The following is a 20814-nucleotide window of genomic DNA, read 5'->3' as shown; positions in this document are numbered from 1 at the left end:
AACTCCACACAGACAGTCAGCCAAGGCTAGATTTGAGCCCAGGTCGCTGGTGCTATGAAACAGCAGTACTAACCATGTGCCACCATGCCGCCGCTTCAGCGAATGATCAACAGCCAGAAAGCTGTAGGCTATTGCCATCAGGAAAGTAGGTTCTTGGAGAAAATCAATGGTGGAAAACTGGTGGGGAAAAGAAAAGCAAATTCCATTGAAATTCTTCGCAGCTTGTTTGTGCCATTTCGTTCATTCTGACCCTTTGGGCATGACAACAAAATAAGTTCCTTTCTCTAATCATGTGCAATGGTTTACTACTGCCTAGATAAATTACTCGCCTTTGTATGAATAGTTTACAAAGTACCCTGAGCCACAATTATTTTATTACCAGATACTTCTCCAGCATGTGTGAGTCCTCAGAAAAAGACTCTTGCACGATAAGGACCTCTAAAAGAGAATACCAACTGAATGTTCTAATATCTGTGTGAATAGCTACAATTAATGTGTGTAAAGGAACCTTACCTGAATCCTGATTTTTTTTTTTAAATGAACCACTTCAAATGTTGCACAGCTTACTTTGCGCTGGCAACTTATAATGTAAAGGGCATGTTAATTGTGATTTTGTTGATAACACAGAGAAGAGCATGGAGAGAAAATATAAAAAGGTACAATTCTAAAGATTGTGCAGGAGTATAAGGACATGTTACTTATGTGCATAGATATTGAAGGTGGCAGAACAGGTTGAGAGTACAGTTAATAAAGCATACAGCATCTTTGGCTGCATTGACAGAAGAATGGAATTTAAGAACAAAGAGATTATTTTCAAATTGTATTATACACTAGTTCAACATCAGCTGGAGTATTGTGGCAAACTTTAGGAAGGGTGCAAAGACGTTTGCAAAAGTGAAGACAAAATTAACGAGAATGGTTCCAGGGATGAGGAATTTCAGTTGTGAAAATGGAGAAGTTAGGACCGCTTTTTCTCGGAGAAGAAAAGGCTGAGAGGAGATTTGGCTGGAGTGTCAAAATCATGAGAGGTCTGGACAGAGTATTGTTCTCATTCACGTCAGGATCGAGAACGAGGACACAGATTTAAAGTAATCGGCAGAAGCAATATAAGAGAGAATGTTTTTATGTTGTGGGTGGTTAGCGTCTGAAATGCATCAGAGAATACACTGGATGCTGGTTCAATTAAGGCATTCGATGTTTGAAAAGGAACAGTGTGCAGGGTTATGGGGAGAAGGTGGCAGAATAGCACTCAGTGAAAGGCCCATGTGGAGAGGTGGTGCGCAAATGTTGGGCTGAATGGTGTCCTTCTGCGCTGTGCAGTTCGGTGATCCTGCGATAACGCTGGCTTTATACCAGATGCTTCAGTCAATTAATGTTGATCTGATTAACTTGGACAAAAATAGAATGTTATTATTTTGGGACAATTAGTCATGTAATGTCGAGGAATTTGTTTATTTCCTAGAGTTCTGAACTTGAATCTGAACAAATCAAACACAAGTCGCCATGTCAACTGTCTGTTGGTCCAACCATTGATTTTAATGGATTTAAATTGCTTCTCAGATTTTGAAACATGACTTTGTTTGAACTGACTATTTAAACGGAAGTCAGGTTAGTTCTGCACAAGCATTCAATTGCGGCACTGTCTCCTATTTCTCAAGAATTAGTTCATATGTTTTACAATTTTCTGACACACAAAATGGCACTTTGGGTTGGAAAGTTCATGATTACTTAAGGGATTAGGTAATGGAGGTCCAATCAGAAATGTAGGTTAATGCTATCCAGGAGGCATTTTATTTGTAACTTTGAGGAACTAATGGAGAGATAAAGCAATCAGTGATGATGGCCGAAAGCATTTTGCTCTTTTAAAGCCCAATATTATTTATTTCTACTGCAGGATGTTGCAACAATGCAATTCTGTGCCAATAAACTTGACAAGAAAGATTTCTTTGGGAAGTCAGATCCTTTCATGGTCTTCTACAGAAGCAATGAAGATGGAACGTAAGTATAATTTTGGAATTATTGAAGAATTTACCGATCTTTTAAATCAATATTTCTTTTCAGAAACTAGAATATTAAAATTAATGAACAACTTTTATTGTTCTGCTTGTTTCTGGCAATTGATTTCAGTATTTTTAAATGCTAAGATCTGAGAGAATTGTGTCAGAATTGGCTTTGCGTTCTGTCTGAGTCAGAAGGATGCGGGTCCAAGATCCATGCCTCAATTAAAGGACATAATACAGGTGGACAGATGGGTGCAGTACTAAGGGAGTGCTGCACTGTCGGAGGTGCTGTCATAAGTACAACATAGGAACACAGGAAGTAGGAGCAGAGTAGACAACTCAGACCTACAAGCCCACTCCGCCATTCAATCAGATCATCACTGATCTCTTTTTGGTCTCAAATTCACCTTCCTGCCTGTTCCCCATATCCCTTTAATCCGTTTTCAAAATCAGAAATATATCTTTCTCCTTCTTGAAACCATTTAGTGATTCAGACTCCAATGCACTATGAGGCAGTGAATTCCACAAATTCACCACCCACTGCGTGAAGTAGTTCCTCCTCATCTCCGTTTTAAATCTACCACCTCTCGACCTACATCTGTGACCTCTCATTCTAGATTTCCCCACAGGGGGAACATTTGGTCTACGGCTAATTAATTAACCCCTCTTAGTATTTTATAAACCTCGATCAGATCCCCTCTCATTCTTCTAAACTCCAGCGAGTATAAACCCAAATTATTCAATCTCTCCTCAAACGTCAACCTTTTCATCCCCGGAATCAATCTGGTGAACCTCCTCTGAACTGCCTCCAATGCCACCACATCCTTCCTCAAATAAGGAGACCAAAACTGGATACAATACTCCAGATGTTGTCTCACCAACACCCTATACAAATGCAACAACACTTATCTCCTTTTATACTCCAGTCCTTTTGCAATAAAGCTAAAATTACATTTGTGTTTTTTATTACATGCAGTACTTGCATACCAACTTTCTGTGATTCATAAGCAAAGACACCCAGATCCCTCTGCCCAGATGCATTTTGAATCTGCTTTCCATTTAGATAATAATTTGCCACACTTATTAAACTCTATCTGCCAAATTTTTGGCCCATTTCCATAGCGTATCTATATCCATCTGTAAATGCTATAGCTGCTCTTCACTGCCTGCTTTCCCACCAACTTTAGTATTATCCTCAAATTTTGCTATATTACACTTTGTCCCTGCTTGCAGATCATTTATGTAGATTGTAAACAGTTGAGGTCCAAAAACTGACCCCTGCGGCACCCCGCTAGTTACAGTTCGCTAGCCAGAGAAAGACCCATTTATCCCAACCCTCTGTTTCCTCTGGTCAGGCAATCCTTAATCCAATCTAGTACTCTGCCCCAGTCCTCTGCAATCTCACCTCCTGGATCAGTCTTTTCATGGTATCATAGATTTATTACAGTGCAGAAGGAGGCCATTCAGCCCATCGAGTCTGCACCGACCCTTGGAAAGAGCACCCCACCCAAGCCCACACCTCCAACCTATCCCCGTAACCCAGTAACCCCACCCAACCTTTTTGGACACAAAGGGTAATTTATCATGGGCAATCCACCTGATCTTTGAACTGTGGGAGGAAACCCGAGCGCCCGGAGGAAACCCACGCAGACACGGGGAGAACGTGCAGACTCTGCACAGACAGTGACCCAAACCAGGAATTGAACCTGTGACCCTGGGGCTGTGAAGCAACTGTGCTAACCACTGTGCTACTGTGCCGCTTTTATCTGTACAAGCACCAATACATTCAGGGTGCCATATGTGGTCAGTTTCTGGTGGGTGTACTGTGCGGCACAGAGCAGAAGTAAGCAGGAACAGGTGACAGTGACCGATGAGTAGCAGAAACCTGTTGACAGGGGATTCAACATGTCCCAGCTACAGTACTCTTGGATTCAGACCCACGATCAGTGTTTCAAAGAAGCATAATATCTGAATTCATCAATGTTTTATGGAGTAATTGTGAATACACAAAGGATTCATGGCAGCTATGGAGGTGTTCATCGCCGTATGTGTGAACTTGTGCAGGAAGTTTCTCTGCATGGCTGTGAAATAGAACATACAGTGCAGAAGAAGGCCAATCGGCCCATCGAGTCTGCACTGACCCATTTAGGCCCTTACGTCCACCCTACCCCTGTAACCCAATAACCCCTCCTAACATTCTTTTGGTCTCTAAGGGCAATTTATCATGGCCAATCCACCTAACCTGCACGTCTTTGGACTGTGGGAAGAAACCAGAGCACCCGGAGGAAACCCACGCTGACACGGGGAGAACGTGCAAACTCCACACAGACAGTGACCCAGCAGGGAATTGAACCTGGAACCGTGGTGCTGTGAAGCAACTGTGCTAACCACTTGTGAATGACAACACCACGGCATTCTGCCATGTTAATGCCAGACATTTTAACCCAGTTGGAGCATCTCAAAGATCAGAGTGCTGCTTTCAAGATTCGTGTTGCAAACTTCAGCAGTCTCCTTTGCTTAGTTTCAACATGCCGGGTGAGGATAGAGCGAGCCATTACACATGGCCTCAGCGCTCTCTGTTCTGTCAGTAGTCCGTCCCCACTCACAATAGTAGCACGTTAAGTGAACTCCAGCATGGACATGTCTGCCGTTGATGCAGGTAAAAACTGCTGCCTCTCTCAGTGACTCCACATGTGGATCCTCTGGCACTCCACCTGCTTAAATGACAGATGGGCAGAAAGCAAGCAGGACCACACATGCGGCAGAGCAGTGAAGTGATGAATTCAATTGTCACATAATCTCAAAAGCAAGCACAAGCTTGCAGAAGATCAGCTCGATATCAAGAAGCTTCCACGAAAGACCAGTTATTTCACTTACTGCAACCACTGGGGAAGAATCTAGAAATAGGACATGGAACATACCAAGGGGAGGCAGAAAGGTAAAATGATAGAGCATTGCAGGTAAAAATATTGGGTTCAATTTCTTAACGATTATGTTTGCTGATACGAATTTGACTCGAGCAACTGTCCTCATTCATCTTGAAATAAATGATTGAGAAGTTTAGAAAACAACTATTATTCTTAAGAAAACAGTGACTTAGCAAGGGTGCCTCTGTAACTTTCGTGTTTTTTATTTGCTCACCTTGGGGCGAAATTCTATCGAAACGGCGCGATGTCCGCCGACTGGCGCCCAAAACGGCGCCAATCAGACGGGCATCGCGCCGCCCCAAAGGTGCGGAATGTTCCGCATCTTTGGGGGCCGAGCCCCAACGTTGAGGGGCTAGGCCGGCGCCGGAGGGATTTCCGCCCCGCCAGCTGGCGGAAACGGCCTTTGTTGCCCTGCCAGCTGGCGCGGAAATGACATCCCCGGGCGGCGCATGCGCGGGAGCGTCAGCGGCCGCTGACAGTTTCCCACGCATGCGCAGTGGAGGGAGTCTCTTCCGCCTCCGCCATGGTGGAGACCGTGGCGGAGGCGGAAGGGAAAGAGTGCCCCCACGGCACAGGCCCGCCCGCGGATCGGTGGGCCCCGATCGCGGGCCAGGCCACTGTGGGGGCACCCCCCAGGGCCAGATCGCCCCGCGCCCCCCCCCAGGACCCCGGAGCCCGCCCACGCTGCCTTGTCCCGCCGTTAAAAGGTGGTTTAATCCACGCCGGCGGGACAGGCAATTTATTGGCGGGACTTCGGCCCATCCGGGCCGGAGAATCGAGCGGGGGGGCCCGCCAACCGGCGCGGTGCGATTCCCGCCCCTGCCGAATCTCCGGTGCCGGAGACTTCAGCAACCGGCGGGTGCGGGATTCACGCCAGCCCCCGGCGATTCTCCGACCCGGCCCTATGTGGGATGAATTCTCCATTTTAGGCACCATTGTATAAACAAGGAAATAAATAAATGTCTTTCATAATCTCAGGTTGTCTCGACAGGGAAGTGGAAGCGTAGTATTATTGTCACTGGACAAGTAATGGGCAATAATAGCTGGCCTAGCCAGTGGCATCCACAGCCCACACACAAATACATTTTGAAGAAGTGCATCACGTGCAGTGATAGTGTTGGTAAATGTGCCAGCCACTAGCAGCAATAAGGTAAATAATCATGATAAGTGGATTATTTATCTGATCAGATAATGTTAACTGAGGGTCAAATATTGGCCAGGATATTGGGAGAACTCATCTTCTGCTCTTCAAATATTGCTGTGGGGTCCTTTATCTCCAGTTTAAATAAAGACAGGCCATCTCGTCTGACATCCCCAACGATGGTGCAGCACTCCCCTGAGGATTGCTTAGAATGGTCCATCTCGATTATGTTCTTTCATTGTGGAATGGACTGAGTGACTCAGACAGAACTCTATTCCAAGGCTACCACAATTCCCTCTGAGCCTTCCTATTCTCCTCTACTCTTGGAAAGACTTTCCTCAAGTTGACTTCTGCGTGATATTGGAAACAATGATTTGGCTGCTTGTCCGCCAAAGTAAACATTTCCTCAGGATTAATCTGCCTGGATTTTCACCACCACAGAGAGGTGTCATGGCGAAGATCCCAGAAATGTTGACATCCCGCCCCTGCACACGGCATTGCCCATCTTTGTGGGGGTGGGACTTAGGTTGGGCCGGGGTTAATATATGCATGAATCGTGGAGACAGCTGATCATTTAAATCACCAGCTGACTCCATTAAGGTGGGACTTTGGAAGAACAAGAGTGTGGAATTTGGAGTGTGCAGATTTTAACAGGTAAGAGGAGGTCTAGACTTGGTGGATTACTTTGGATATCCAGGGTGCACCTTTGGAGACCAAAGGTACCCCTTTGGATAAGGTCCGGGACAGCGTTGGGAGAGCTAAGGCACCCTTTTGGAGAATAATGGTACTCTTTGGGATTGTGAAAAGTGAATATGATAATACACTTTTTTACACACAACCCCTTTTGAACTGTCAAGTTGTAAAAGAGGTGTCCAGCTGTCCAGGAGATGTCCATCTGTCCAGCAGGTGTCCTGTTTACCAGGCAACCTCCCACTGACCAGGTGCTGTCCCACCTCTAAAATTTGTCAAAGCTACCTAGGAAGTATTAAAGCTTTCAAGGAACTGACCAAGGATACTCGGTGAATTGGCATGGAGGGGGTAAGGGATACATGTGGTTGCTGGCATGGATTGGTATGAGTTGGCAAAATTGGCATTTGTGGTATCAGGGCATTGGGGGTGAGTAGAGGGGCATTAAGTTGACAACAGAGTATGAGAGGCCATAGAAGGTGGTTGGGAGGCATGACTTAACAGAGATTTTCATTGATTGGGCATAGGGAGTGAAAGGGGTGGAGGGATGCTTTCTGTTGTATCATTGTTTTCTGTTAAACACAATGCCAAGTCAGGGAGGTAGGCCTTGCATCCAGCCTGCCTCCATATCTTACAGCCTGGGAATTTGTTCTGGGGTTAACCAACCCCTCCTCCAACTGAGAATCTCAGCTGCATGGGGCCATTTTCAAAGATTGGTTTTGCTGAGCCGGGAAACCACTCGACTATGCGCTTTCGACCCGGGGGCAAAAGTCTGGACCAATATCTACCAAATTAACCATTTGTGTCAGATCAGAGTGATTGGAAATGCCATGAGGCAAACGGTAGAACAGAATAGGAAAACCCCAGTAGGAACATAAGACACAGATGTCTTCTATTGTTCAAATACGTGTGGTTTCCTGGAACCATGTGTAACTCACATGCAGTGTGTTTATTTTGGTACAATTACACACAGATTTTTCCCTATGTTTATAGTCTCTAGTAACATGTCTTCTCGACAGTAAAGTTCAGAGTCATATAATACAGAAGGTGGTCATTCTTCCCTATAATAGAATTATTCAATTAGCACCACTCACCTGTTGTTTCCCTGTGATGCACTATCAATTACGACGAGACGAGAGTAGAGAGTAATCGAGGCTTTATTACACAGAGATGTGCGGCCTCCTACAGCTGCTGCCAAAATGGCTGCAGTTCGGAGAGCACACATATTTATACTCCGCCTACTGGGCGGAGCCAGCAGGCAGGGATCTACCCCCGTACCTGTAGTACAGGGGCCTTACCGTAATACTCTCGTATGCAGTGCAGTATATACAATATAATACAACAGTGGTGACTACCACACCTTGTAGCCCTGAAAGTGTTTCGTTTTTAAGCATATACTCAACTCCCTTCATCAGTTACCATTGAATCCATTTCTACTGCCCTTTTAGGCAATGCACTCCAGATTACAACAACTCGCTGCATTGTCATGACACCCTGGGCAAGTGTACAGTCAATTCCAGCCTCACTGACCCGGAGTCGCAACACAGGTAAAATTAGATTTTATTTAAAATAACCGAGGTCTATGTCTAAGTCCAATAAACTGCAGGCACCGGGTTTGTAACTTTAACACAAATAACTTTTTATTATCTACATTATTATAATTAAATGGACATAAAATGTAACTGACTATCTAATACATCTTTCCCAAATCACCCTTCCTAACTACTCTATATATATATATATATATATATATAATATATATATATATATATATTATATATATATATATATATATACACACACAAAACGGCACAGTGGTTAGCACCCCTGCCTCACAGCACCAGGGACATTCTGGCCTTGGGTCATATCTGTGTGGAGTTTGCAGGTTCTCCCCATGTCTGTGTGTGTTTCCTCCAGGTGCTCTGGTTTCTTCCCATAGTCCAAAGGTTTGCAGGTTAGGCGGATTGGCCATGCTAAGTTGCCCCTTAGTGTCGAGGGATATGCAGGTTAGGTGGGGGAGTAAGCTTAGATGGGGTGCTCTTTCAGAGGATTGATGTAGACTCGATGGGCCGAATGGCCTCCTTCTACACTGTAGGAATTATATGGTTCTAAACAACCCAGAGTGGAAAGGTAAAGAAAATATTATTAAAATAAAAGGATAAAGATATTTGATACACTAGAATGATTTCCGGTTAGTGTCTCTCAAAACTTCAGCTTTCTTTTTGATATTTCTTCCTTCTAGACTTGATGGTTTTCTCTGGCAAGGTTGTCTATCTTCTCTGCAGACTCCGCATCATTCCAAGTTCGTAGCAAAGGATGTGCCAGACACTCTCTGCTGTCAGAACAATAAAGCAGTTCTTTCACTTCAGTAGGCAGGAGAGAGAAAGAGATCTTTCCTTTCACTTCCAAGGTCTAAGCACTTCTGCCGAGTTCTCTATGAAAACATCACGCAGGAACCAATCACTGATTATTGTCAGGCAGAACACTGTGCCTGGCTAACCCATTTATTGCTAGTTATCCAATTGATCTACCTTCCTCCAAAACTAGTTCATTAAGATTCACCCAATGCCGAGGAATCTGGCCTCTTTTCTCCAAAAGCAAAACGTGGGAACACAATGTCCTAGCAAGCAGGCTGTTTCAACTGAGTCTTCTGCTTAAAGCCACATCCCAATTATGGGTCCACGGACCAAAAATAATGTAACGAAAGAAATGGGAACAAACAAAATAAACAGGAAGGACATTTACATTATTTTAAAGTTAGCATGAGATTATCAATCTATTAGAAACTACTATCGGTACATCAATGTGAAAATAGATTACTTTTGAAAAACCATCTGACATATGTTCAGAAATTGTTTCTGAAAGTTGCAAGTACTCAAAAAAGAGAACAGTATAGCCTGGCATATACAATAACCATTGAACTGTGTGTGCAGGTTAGTTGGCCCATTTTCCTTTCAGATAAAAACTAATCTAGACTTAGACCAGAGGGAAAAACTCTGGAATAACTCTCTATTTTGATGAATCCTGAGAATAATTTAGTGCCCACCTGAACCATGCAAACTGGCAAATGGAATCTCTACCTTTAACATATGGCTACCCCGTGGCACTGCACTGGAGAAAAATTGCCACTACATTCTGAAGCCATTAATTGTTAGAATACCCAAGTTAAGTGGGGTCTTCTGTTAATTAAAAAATATATATTGAAATAAGGCAATGCCATTAATCAAGTAGTGAACTAGAATTCTTGAAATGAACTTCCTTTTGAACCATGATGTGATTATTTTTTCTCAATAGTAGAGCAAGAGAGTTTAAGGAAAATATATTCTGTCAAAAGTATTTCTTCAAACTGTTCAATTTAAAGAAACTAATCAATCATTTCCACCCACCCCGCGATTCCCCAAGCTGCCCGAGCTGGGAAAAGTCTATATCTGTCATCGGAAGAGAACGTCCAAAAGAGACAAATGTTTTCATCCACAATTGTTGCTAAATTAGAACCTTGGCCATTTCAAACCACTGTCTCATGAATAAGTCTACGTTATTGATCTAGGATGGCACCAGGAGTCAAACTTAACCCTATGTAATTCTGGTGCAAAGTTAATGCAAGCTGAGGCCTCATCTTTCATCAGCATCAAAATTTGATTTGAATACAATCAAAATGTATTCAAAATACATTTGAATGAGATTGTAGAAGCTCGGACAATATTCTTTATATCTAAAGTATATCCCTGCTCCATTCACAGGAATAAGAAAACTAACTGCAATTTTGGCAACCTTGCAAAACTCTCCACAAGGAATCTGCATAATTGCTGATATTGCTCTTTAGTATCCTGAATAATAATATATAACCAAAATATATATTATATCTACATTTCATTATGTATTTCTATTTTCAGCTTCACTATTTGCCATAAAACCGAGGTGGTGAAAAATACCTTGAATCCTGTGTGGCTGCAGTTCTGTATTCCAGTGCGTGCCCTCTGCAATGGTGACTATGACAGGTAAGTTAATGTAATTGTACCTTTTGCAATGTGATACATGGGATCACTGCATAAGAGAAAATGATTAACTGGCATGTTCAGTCCAATTAAGGGTATCTTTACAGTGTAATTGGTCATAATTGAAAATGAAGAAAATTAATTAAGGTGATGCTGTCTTTGATTTAATTGTTGTTTAAATAAATAGTTTCAGTCTCGACATTATCACGTAGTCAACTTTATACAGCAATCCCCACCACCCTCACTCAGATTAATTCATGTTACAGGAACACTGGGTGCTACTACTTTGAAACACTTAGTTATTGATAAGTGGAAATGGAGTGATGATCCGCCATTTTTTCTTTGACAATTTTCCATTTTTTTGCTGTGCTATTGAGGGTTCAAGAAAATAAAGTTGGTGAGCTGAAAGTGCAAATACCCAGAAGGAAATCATGGAATCATAGAATTTACAGTGCAGAAGGAGGCCATTTGGCCCATCAAATCTGCACCGGCCCTTGAAAGAGCACCATAGATCTATGCTATCCCCGTAACCCAGTAACACCATGATGATGGTGTGGCGATAACAGAGATCTGGCTCTTAATGTGTGGGACTGGAAACTAAATATTCCTGGGTACATGGGGTGGGATTCTCCGATCCCCCGCTGGGTCGGAGAATCGCCAGGGGTCGACGTGAATTCGTCCCCCGCCGTCCTCCTAATTCACCGGCCCCCAAAAAATCAGCACAGTGTGAGTCGTGATGCCCACCTCGGAGATTGGCGGGGTCCGGCGCGACTCCATGGGCGTCAGGGCTGCCCGAATTCTCCGGTCCGCGATGGGCCGAAGTCCCGCCCGTCTTTTGCCAGTCCCGCCAGCGTAACTTGGAGTAGGTCCCTTACCGGCGAGACCTGGCGGCACGGGCGGGCTCAGGGGTTCTTGGGGGGGCGTGGGGGGGATCTGGCCCGGGGAGGTGTCCCCACGGTGTCCTGGCCCGCGATCGGGGCCCACCGATCCACAGGCGGGTCTGTGCCATGGGGGCACTCTATCCTTCCGCACCGGAGGCTGTACGTGCGCCATTCCTGGTGTGGAAACGAAGCCCTCTGCGCGTGCATGGGGATGAAGCCAGCACGCACTGGTGCTCCCACGCATGTGCCAACTGCCGCCGTCCGGCGGAGGCCCTTCGGTGCCGGTTGGCGTGGCGCCAAGCCCCTTTCCCGCCGGCCGGCAGGGCGCAAACCACTCCAGGGTGGGCCTAGCCCCTGAAGGTGCGGAGGATTCCACACCTTTGGGGCGGCCCGACGCTGGAGTGGTTCACGCCATTCCGCCCCGCCGGGTCGGGGAGAATCCTGCCCAAGGTGTTCAGGAAAGATGGGAAAGTAAGCAAAGGAGGCGGGGTGACAATGTTGTGGTGGTGGTGTACTGGAATTGTAATTCGACTAGAAATCCAGAGACCCAGGCTAATGCTCTGAGGGAGGTGGGTTTGAATCCCAACATGATAGCTGGCAGAGTTTAAATTTAATTAATTAAATTTGGAATTGAAAAGCTAGTCTCAGTAATAGTGCCCTGAAGCTACCATTGATTGTTTTAAAATCCCAGTCTTTTCACGAATCTACTGTAGGGAAGGAAATCTGATACACTTACCTGGCATGGCCTACATGCTGCTCCAGATGAACAGCAGCCGTTGATTCTTAATTGCCCTTCGAAATGACCTAGTCAGACATGACATTCAAGGGCAATTATGGATTGGCAACAGTCTGTTAAAATTGTTACTACAAATTGCGCATCCTCTGGAAATCAAAGCCAGACAGGAATTTGGAGGCTTAAGCTGATAACTAATTTGACTATGGACATTCACAGCCAGCCAAGCAATTGTCACATCCCTTTGTTAAAGGATGGATCATCAACAATTAAACTGTAGAATTCGAGCTGACTCATCTTTCTGTTTCACCATGGAAAACAAAATATTGAAACTCAATGTGTGTTGGACAAATGTGAAAGGGATCCCATCAATCCGACATGATTGTTTTTAATCCAAACAAGACAGGATAAATTTCAGTCAAATAACAATACAGGATATAAAATCAACAGACTACCTTGCTATGGACAAAGGATTTTGAATTTGTAGAAGTCACATAATGTCTGCTTTTAGAATAACAAAAGTTGCTTGCGGAGTTCCATAAAAGTGGAAGTCATTGAGCCAGCTGCAGGTCAACAACACAGCTAAGGTAATAAACAGCAACATCTTAAATGTGGAAGAAGGACTCTCTCCAACCTGTTCCGACTTAAGGTCGCTGAGAACCAACCCCCTGGAACGTCAACAACAGAAAGCCTCGCAGCTTTCTGGAAAACCTCTGCTTAAAAGACCTTCACTTCACAAAAAACATCAACTCTTGAAGAAACTACAGGCCTGCCAACTGAGAAAATTATACATTCTAAATATATTGTTTATTTCTTCATCTGCATCTAATCTCTTTGTGAGTGATGGTGTGAGTCGAGTGAGTGAGTCATCACATTTTAAACCTCTGCCGCAATTAGGGGGTAATAAATAACCTCCTTTATTTTTAAACTACCAAAATTGCAAACCAGATTCATTGTGGACACACAAATTCTTTATGTGACACCAGCCCACCAAGGAAGGATGCATTACTGATTCTGTTTAATGAGTGGATCAAGTGTCAATAGGGAAACATTTCACGAACCATGATCATTGTATCATAAGGTGAATCATGAAAAAGGACAAGGAGTAAACTGGAATAAAAATTCTTAATTTTAAGACTGTCAGTTTCATTGAAGTGAGAACAGATTTGTCCAAGTTAAATTGGGGTCAAAGATTACCAGGCAAAGCTGCAACAGAACAATTAACTTTCTTTGAAGAGGAGATGGTTCAGGCATATTTGAGATACTTTTCAACAACGGGGAAAGGTGGAACAACCAAAGCCTGAGCTCCCTGGATAATTGAAGAGCCAGAAAGTAAGATCATGCAGAAAGACAAATGCTACATGTCAGAACCAGGTTCACTATCGGAAGTTCAGAAAGGAAGTGATGAAGTAAATAAGAGTCACAAAGAAGAGACTGAAAGCTAACAAAATAGGAAATTTCAATGCTTTCTGTTTGTAAATAAATAGTAAAAGTGTAAAAAGTGGGGTGTGATCAATCAGGGGTCAAAAGTCGATCTGTGCAAAAAGGAAAAAGGCAGGGCTCAGATACTTCATCAGAAATTTCGTTCTGTCTTTGTTGAGGAAGAAGATGCTGGCCTAGCCATAGTGAAAGAGGTAACAGGGAAAAGATGGGAGAGTGGAACTGACTGAGTTGCTCTTGCTGGCATGGGCAGGACAGGCTGAATGGCCCCCTCCTATGCCATGTGACTCTGTGATTTTACAAAGTAATGTACGAACAAGCTACAGAGAATTACTGTAGATGTAAATCCCACTTAATTGAAAACATGCCTTTAATATTTTTATTATTTTTGCGAACCAATGAATTAAATTATATTTTCCACCTTTACTATGGTGCAGGGCACTGATCTTGGACGGGATTCTCCGAGCCTCCGCGGCGAAATTGCGATCAGCACAGAGGCGGAGAATGGGGGTCAAACCCAAGATTGGGTCCAATGCCGCTCCCGTGATTCTCCGGTCCCCGGAGAATCGCTTCCAATTGCGCGCGCGCACTGTAGACGCGGCACCGGTCGGGGGTCATTGAAAGAGGCCCCCGCGGTGGTTCACCGAGTACAGCTGGCCGAGTTTCCGATGGTGTGGTTCTTTCATGGTTGCACCCATCGGGAAGTCGGCGTGGCGGATGCGGATTCAGCCCGCGGCCACCCTGGTGGGGGGGCGGGGGGGGATCGTTCACAGGGGGCCCCCAAGGATGGCCGGGCTACCAATCGGGGGGCCACCGATCCGCAGGAGCACGCGATCTGGGGGAGCCTTTGTTTTTGGTGCCGGTCCGCGGTGTGGGTCGGCCATGTCGTGTGGCGCTGCCGTGCGCATGCGCGGACCCCCCACCGGAAGTGCAGGGCCCCGTATCGGCAGCCTGAGCTACCAGGACTACTCCGGGGCTCTGCTAGCCCCCTGCAAGTCGGGGAATCACCCTGGACTTAGTCCAGGTAAGTCCAGAGTAATTCACGCACGTTAATTCACGGGCGTGGGGACATAGCCCCGTAATTGGTGAATCTCGCCCCTTATCTTTATACAGTGGCAGATTAAAATTCCAATAGAAATATGAAACGCTTTTCTCTTTTCAATCTTTGCCACTTTTGGCATTGCTGTTTGGGAAAGAATCCTGGCGATGAAATTGAATTTTACTCCTTGAAATTGCTCACTTAGACCGAATCATTCCCAACCATTTCTGTATTCATTATTTTAACCGAACCAATGAGATCATTTCTAAGCTAATTTTGGCTCTACCCGAAAATGGTGTGACTCACCCGAAACTGATAGCACGTACAACTATGATTCTTCACTGGAATAAATTTTTTTGTTTCATTGTGATTGTTATGCTTTTCTTCCACATTTTGGATTTTCTCAGCTGAATTGAGTTTGTTTCTTCCTTTGAATGAGTTCTGTTTCTTCCTTTGAGTATTCTACTCTGGAGAAGATATTTTACTCACTAAGCTCTTGCTGTGTGGCCAGTTGTGCACCATTTTTACATTTGCTGTCCTTGCTCCAGCAATCAGCCTGTAAATGGCTTGTTTTTGTACAGCAATGACATGCCTGTTGCTGGATAGATTTCTTCTGACCAGCAGGCAGTTTATGGATCCCCGTGCTTGCTTTGAGCTGTGAAGCCTCCTTAGCTGCGAGTTCCATTGAAACAGCAACATCTAATGCAGTCTTCCGATTTTGATTACGTTCCGTTTATAACCACCGTTGCATGGCCTCATTTTTCAAATTACACACTAAACGATCTCTAACTGTGTCATCTAATGAATTGCAAGATTCACAAAGCTCTGCAAGTCACTTGAGGGTTGATTCCAACCAACTGCACAACATTTTCACCTACTGATTCCTACGATAAAAACGATACTTCATTGCAATAACCAAGGGCTTTGGTAAATAATGATCTTCTAATATTTTTGACAGTTTTTGATACACCTTGGCGTGATTCTCCGAGCCTCCACGGCGAAATCGGGATCGGCGCGGGGGCGGTGAATGCCCGTGATCGGGTCCGATGCCGAGACGCGATTCTCCGCCGACCGGAGAATTGCCGCCAGTCGCATGTGCGTGGTTGAGGCGCCGCCGGTCGGGGGCTGTTGAAAGAGGCCCCTGCGGCGATTCTCCGCAGTTGATCAGCCAAGTTCCCGCCAAGTCCCGCTGGCGTGGTTCCGGGAGGCGGGGGGATCAGACTCCCGGGGGGAGCCACCACGATGGCCAGGCTCGTGATCGGGGCAACCGATCAACAGGCGCGCAGACTCTGGGAGGGCCTATCTTCTTCCATGCCGGACCGCTGTAGGGCTCCGCCATGTTGCATGGGGGCCAGCCGAAAGTGCTGGGGCCTGTATCGGCAGCTTGAGCTGCGTGAAGCACTCTAGCGCCATGCTGCCCCCTGTGGGTTGCAGAATCGCTGGGCCAAGAGGCCCGTTGACGGCAGTGTGAAGCACTCCGGTGTTTACGCCGGTGTCAACACTTATCCACGATTTTGGAGAATCCCGGACCTTGTGCGGGATTCTCCGACCTCCCGCCGGTTCGGAGAATCGCCGGGGAGTGGCGTGAATCATGCCCCCGCCAGCTGCCGAATTCTCCGGCGCCGTTGTTTTGGCGGGGGCGGGAATTGCGTTGCACCGGTCTGCTGGCAGCGCCCCCCCCCCCCCCGGCAATTCTCCAGCCCGCGATGGGCCGAGTGGCCGCCCACTTTTTTGGCGGGTCCCGCCAGCGTAAATCACAACAGGTCCTTACCGGCAGTACCTGGCTTCACGGGCGGCCTGCAGAGAGAGTCCTCGTGGGGGAGCGGAGGGATTTGGCCCCGGGGGGTGCCCCCACAGTGGCCTGGCCCACGATCGGGGCCCACCGACCCGCGGGTGGGCCTCTGCCATGGGGGCACTCTTTCCCTCCGCACCGGCTGCTGTCAACCTCCACCATGGCCGTTGCGGAGAAGAACTGCCCTGCGCATGCGCTGGGATGATGACAGCCATGCTGGCGCTCCCGCTCATGCACCAACTTGCATTGGCCGGCTGAGGCCCTTCAGCGCCGGTTGGCGTGGCGCCAAGCCCTTCCATGCCAAACACTCCAGCACCGGCCTAGCCCCTGAAAGTGTGGAGGATTCCGCACCTTCGGGGCGGCCCGACACGGAGTGGTTCACGCCACTCCTCGGCACCGGAGTGGCTCGGCCCGCCGGTTCGTGGAGAATCCCGCCCCTTATATCTGGACACTTAACTATCTTCGCAAATTAAAAGATCTGCTTCTGATTGTACTTAAGAATACCTTAATCTCTTGCGATATTTTGTTGGCTTGGGTATGATAATGGAAACTCTCAATCTGGCTTCCATTGTTGGAGTACTCATGAAAAGAGTCGAATCATGCCAAAATTGGCTACTGTTTTCTATGGTGTCGGAATGCTCTCATTCATTGCCTAATTCAGTGATCTAGTTCATTCAAGATGAATTACCAATTTGTAACAGCTTTAACTTTCATCGGCTTTAACTTGCAACAGCTTCAAATTTCATCCAATTATGATGATCTTTTGTTCTCTGCTCCGTTCTACTTCCATCTATTACTGTACTCCATGTGGCGAGTCCCACAGCCTGACTCCATTGCTGCTTTAAAATTGGTTCGGGCCCTCCCTTTGAATTATTTTGCCTCAAAACCTTACCAATGGTCTAATGCAGTTCATCGACTGATCTTTTGAAGTTGCTCTACTCCAATGAATTTTGAAAAATAAAACTTTGTTCTTTCGTCTGATCGCACCCTCATTACTAGTTTTCTTCTTGTAAACTGTTGTGCCTTGATACTAACTGTACAAAAGAAATAGGATTACAGAAGCATGTAAGGTTGAGGCAAGATTAACAGAAGTTTATTGAATAAGTCCTCACTGTACAAGGTGTGCATGGATAGGGTAAGAGTCCGTTCTTGTAACTGCATTCACCTTTCGATAGTCCACACACAACCATTGGGTACCGTCTGGTTTAGGTACCATCACTATGGGTGAGCTCCATTGGCTGCAACCCAATTTGAATTATGCCATTTGTAAGCATACTCTCAATCTCTTTGTTAACCTGTGCCAATTTTAAAGGGTTAAGTCTATGCGGATGTTGTTTGATTGGAACAGCATTTCCCACATATACATCATGTATAGCCATTTTAGTATTTCCCAATTTATCTCTCCAAACTTGCCTATGTGATATCAATAACTCTTTCAGGTCAGTTCATTTTTCCTCTGTAAGGTAACTTAACAATTCAACCCAATTTTTAAGAACATCCTCATTTTCCAATTTAATTTGAGGTATGTCAAATTCACAGACATCTGGATTTGGTTTGTCACTTTGAGTTAGAATCATTAAAGCCTCCTTTTTCTCTCCTTCTCTTTCAAAGTACCTTTTAAGCATATTCACATGACACACTCGGTGAGACTTCCTTCGATCTGGTGTTTTTACCACATAATTCACCTCACTTAATTTCCTTTCAATCTGATACGGTCCACAAAACCTAGCTTTTAAAGGCTCCCCTACCGCTGGTAACAACACTGAAACTTTATCCCCACTGGCAAAACTACAAACTTTGGATTTCTTGTCCGCTACCCGTTTCATCACATTTTGTGCAACTTTCAAATGTTGTCTAGCCAATTCACCTGCTCTATTTAATCGTTCCCTATAATTTGACACGTAATCCAATAGTGTAATTTCCGATTTCTCACCCACCGATTTTTCCTTAATCAATTTAAGTGGTCCACTTACCTCATGACCAACAATTAGTTCAAAAGGAGTAAATTTGGTAGACTCATTAGGTGCATCCCTAATTGCAAACAATACAAATGGAATTCCTTTATCCCAATCCTCTGGATAATCTTGACAATACGCCCTCAACGTTGTCTTTAATGTCTGATGCCACCTTTCTAAAGCTCCCTGCGATTCTGGATGGTACGCAGTTGATTTAAATTGTTTTATTCCTAAGCTATCCATAACTTCTTTGAATAACTTTGAAGTAAAATTCGATCCTTGATCCGATTGAATTTCTGTGGGTAGTCCATATCTAGTAAAGAATTTAAGTAACCCCTCCAGAATCCTTTTAGCTGTAATATTACGTACTGGAATGGCCTCTGAAAACCTAGTAGACACATCCATTACAGTCAAAAGATATTAATTCTCACTTTTTGTTTTAGGAAGCGGTCCTACACAACCCTCATAAAAGGTTCCTAAAATGCTGGAATGGATATTAAGGGCGCTAGTTTTATCACTGCTTGAGGTTTCCCTATCACTTGACATGTGTGACATGATTAACAAAATTTAACTACATCCCCTCGTAAAAGGTTCCTCAAATGCGCTGGAGGTTTCCCTATCACTTGACATGTGTGACATGATTGACAAAATTTAATTACATCTTTATGTAGTCCAGGCCAATTTTCCTGAACTAAAAATATCCGCCTCATCCTCCACCTGTTCTTGTTCTTTTTTAACCATCTGATCAAAAATCGTTTCTGATAATTGCACTTCAATCTTCACTCTTTGATTTCTCCTCTTGTCTTAACCTATGACTTTGCGACCTTGTGACTACACAATCCGGAAAAATCCCAGGATATTCGTCCTTCAACCCTTCAGTTGTCTGATTTTCCACTGGCATATCAACCACAGTACGTATCACTCCCACCTGCGATCCAGCTATATCATTACCCAAGATAAACTGTATTCCTGGACAAGATAGTTTATCTATTACTCATACTACCACTTCACCACTCTTCACTGGACTTTCCAACCTTATCTTATATAATGGAACGCTGCTTCTCTCACCTTGAATTCCACATATCACCACCTTTTCTGGAAACATTCCTCCCAAACTACATAATTCCTCATCTCTTACCATTAAAGACTGAGTAGCCCCTGTATCTCTTAAAATTGTGACTTCTTCACCTCCTCCTGATACACATAAGTAAACTTTACCCACACAAGTAAATTCTTCAAAGATATCTGGCACCTTCTTAACAATTACTTCTTGAACAGGCTGTACAATCGTTTGCACTTCCTTCGCTTCCCTTGGGCTTTCCTTTACCACTCTAACAAATCCCACTGTCTTATCCTGTTTTACCACATCAGCCTTCCCAGTGCTTTTCTTCGACCACCAACACTGTGACTTTACATGGCTTAGTTTATTACAGTGAAAACATCTGAAACTTTTCATTTCTTTTCCACCCTCCTTGGATTTCTTTTTTAATCTGAGGTACACTCTCTTTATTGTCTCCCATCAGATCACCTTTACCTTTACGACTTGAGTATTTCTCATGTCCATAGTTTCTATCCCTCACAGTCTGAAACTGATGTCGGAAACCAAGCTTTGATTTATGAACTAATTCATAACCATCTGCCATTTCTGCTGCTATTCTCGCAGTTTTAATCCTCTGTTCTTCCACATAAGTTCTCACTACATCAGGAATTGAATTTTTAAACTCCTCCAAGAATATAATTTCTCTGAGAGCTTCATACGTTTGGTCTATTTTCAACGCCCTTATCCACCTATCAAAATTACTCTGAGCCTTTCAAACTCCATGTATGTTTGACCTTAAATTTCTAAACCTTTGTCTGTCAGCTTCAGGCGCTAGCTCATATGCACTTAAGATGGATTTCTTCTCCTCCTTATACGTTCCGATACCCCCTCCGATAGTGATGCAAACACTTCACTCTCTACCTACCAGCTTTATTTGAATCAGTAATACCCACATGTCCTGTGGCCATTTCATTTGTTTAGCTGCCTGCTCAAATGAAATGAAAAAGGCTTCCCCTTCCTTCTCGTCAAACCTTGGCAATGCTTGGACATATTTAAATAGATTCCCATCAAGCCTTCGACTATGACGCTTTTTCTCACTATCTTCATCACTATCATCCAACTGTACGTTTCCCTTTACGTCTGCCAATTTTAACTGATTGTCATGTTTCATGGCCATTTTCTGAA

At 44.7% G+C, this 20814-nt stretch overlaps 1 protein-coding gene across 2 annotated transcripts in view; it reads left to right on the top strand.

Annotated features, from left to right (window-relative positions):
- LOC140393827 (copine-8-like) overlaps window positions 1–20814 on the top strand; it is an 873667-nt gene that overhangs the window by 470904 nt on the left and 381949 nt on the right. For both annotated transcript variants that reach the window (XM_072480322.1, XM_072480321.1), the window contains exons 8-9: window positions 1895–1998; window positions 10649–10753. In XM_072480322.1, the coding sequence (XP_072336423.1) occupies window positions 1895–1998; window positions 10649–10753 (209 nt within the window). The remainder of the gene's footprint in view (window positions 1–1894; window positions 1999–10648; window positions 10754–20814) is intronic.

This window comes from Scyliorhinus torazame, chromosome 17, assembly GCF_047496885.1.
Source record: "Scyliorhinus torazame isolate Kashiwa2021f chromosome 17, sScyTor2.1, whole genome shotgun sequence".
NCBI lineage: Eukaryota > Metazoa > Chordata > Chondrichthyes > Carcharhiniformes > Scyliorhinidae > Scyliorhinus > Scyliorhinus torazame.
This window is presented reverse-complemented; position numbering and strand designations above follow the sequence as displayed.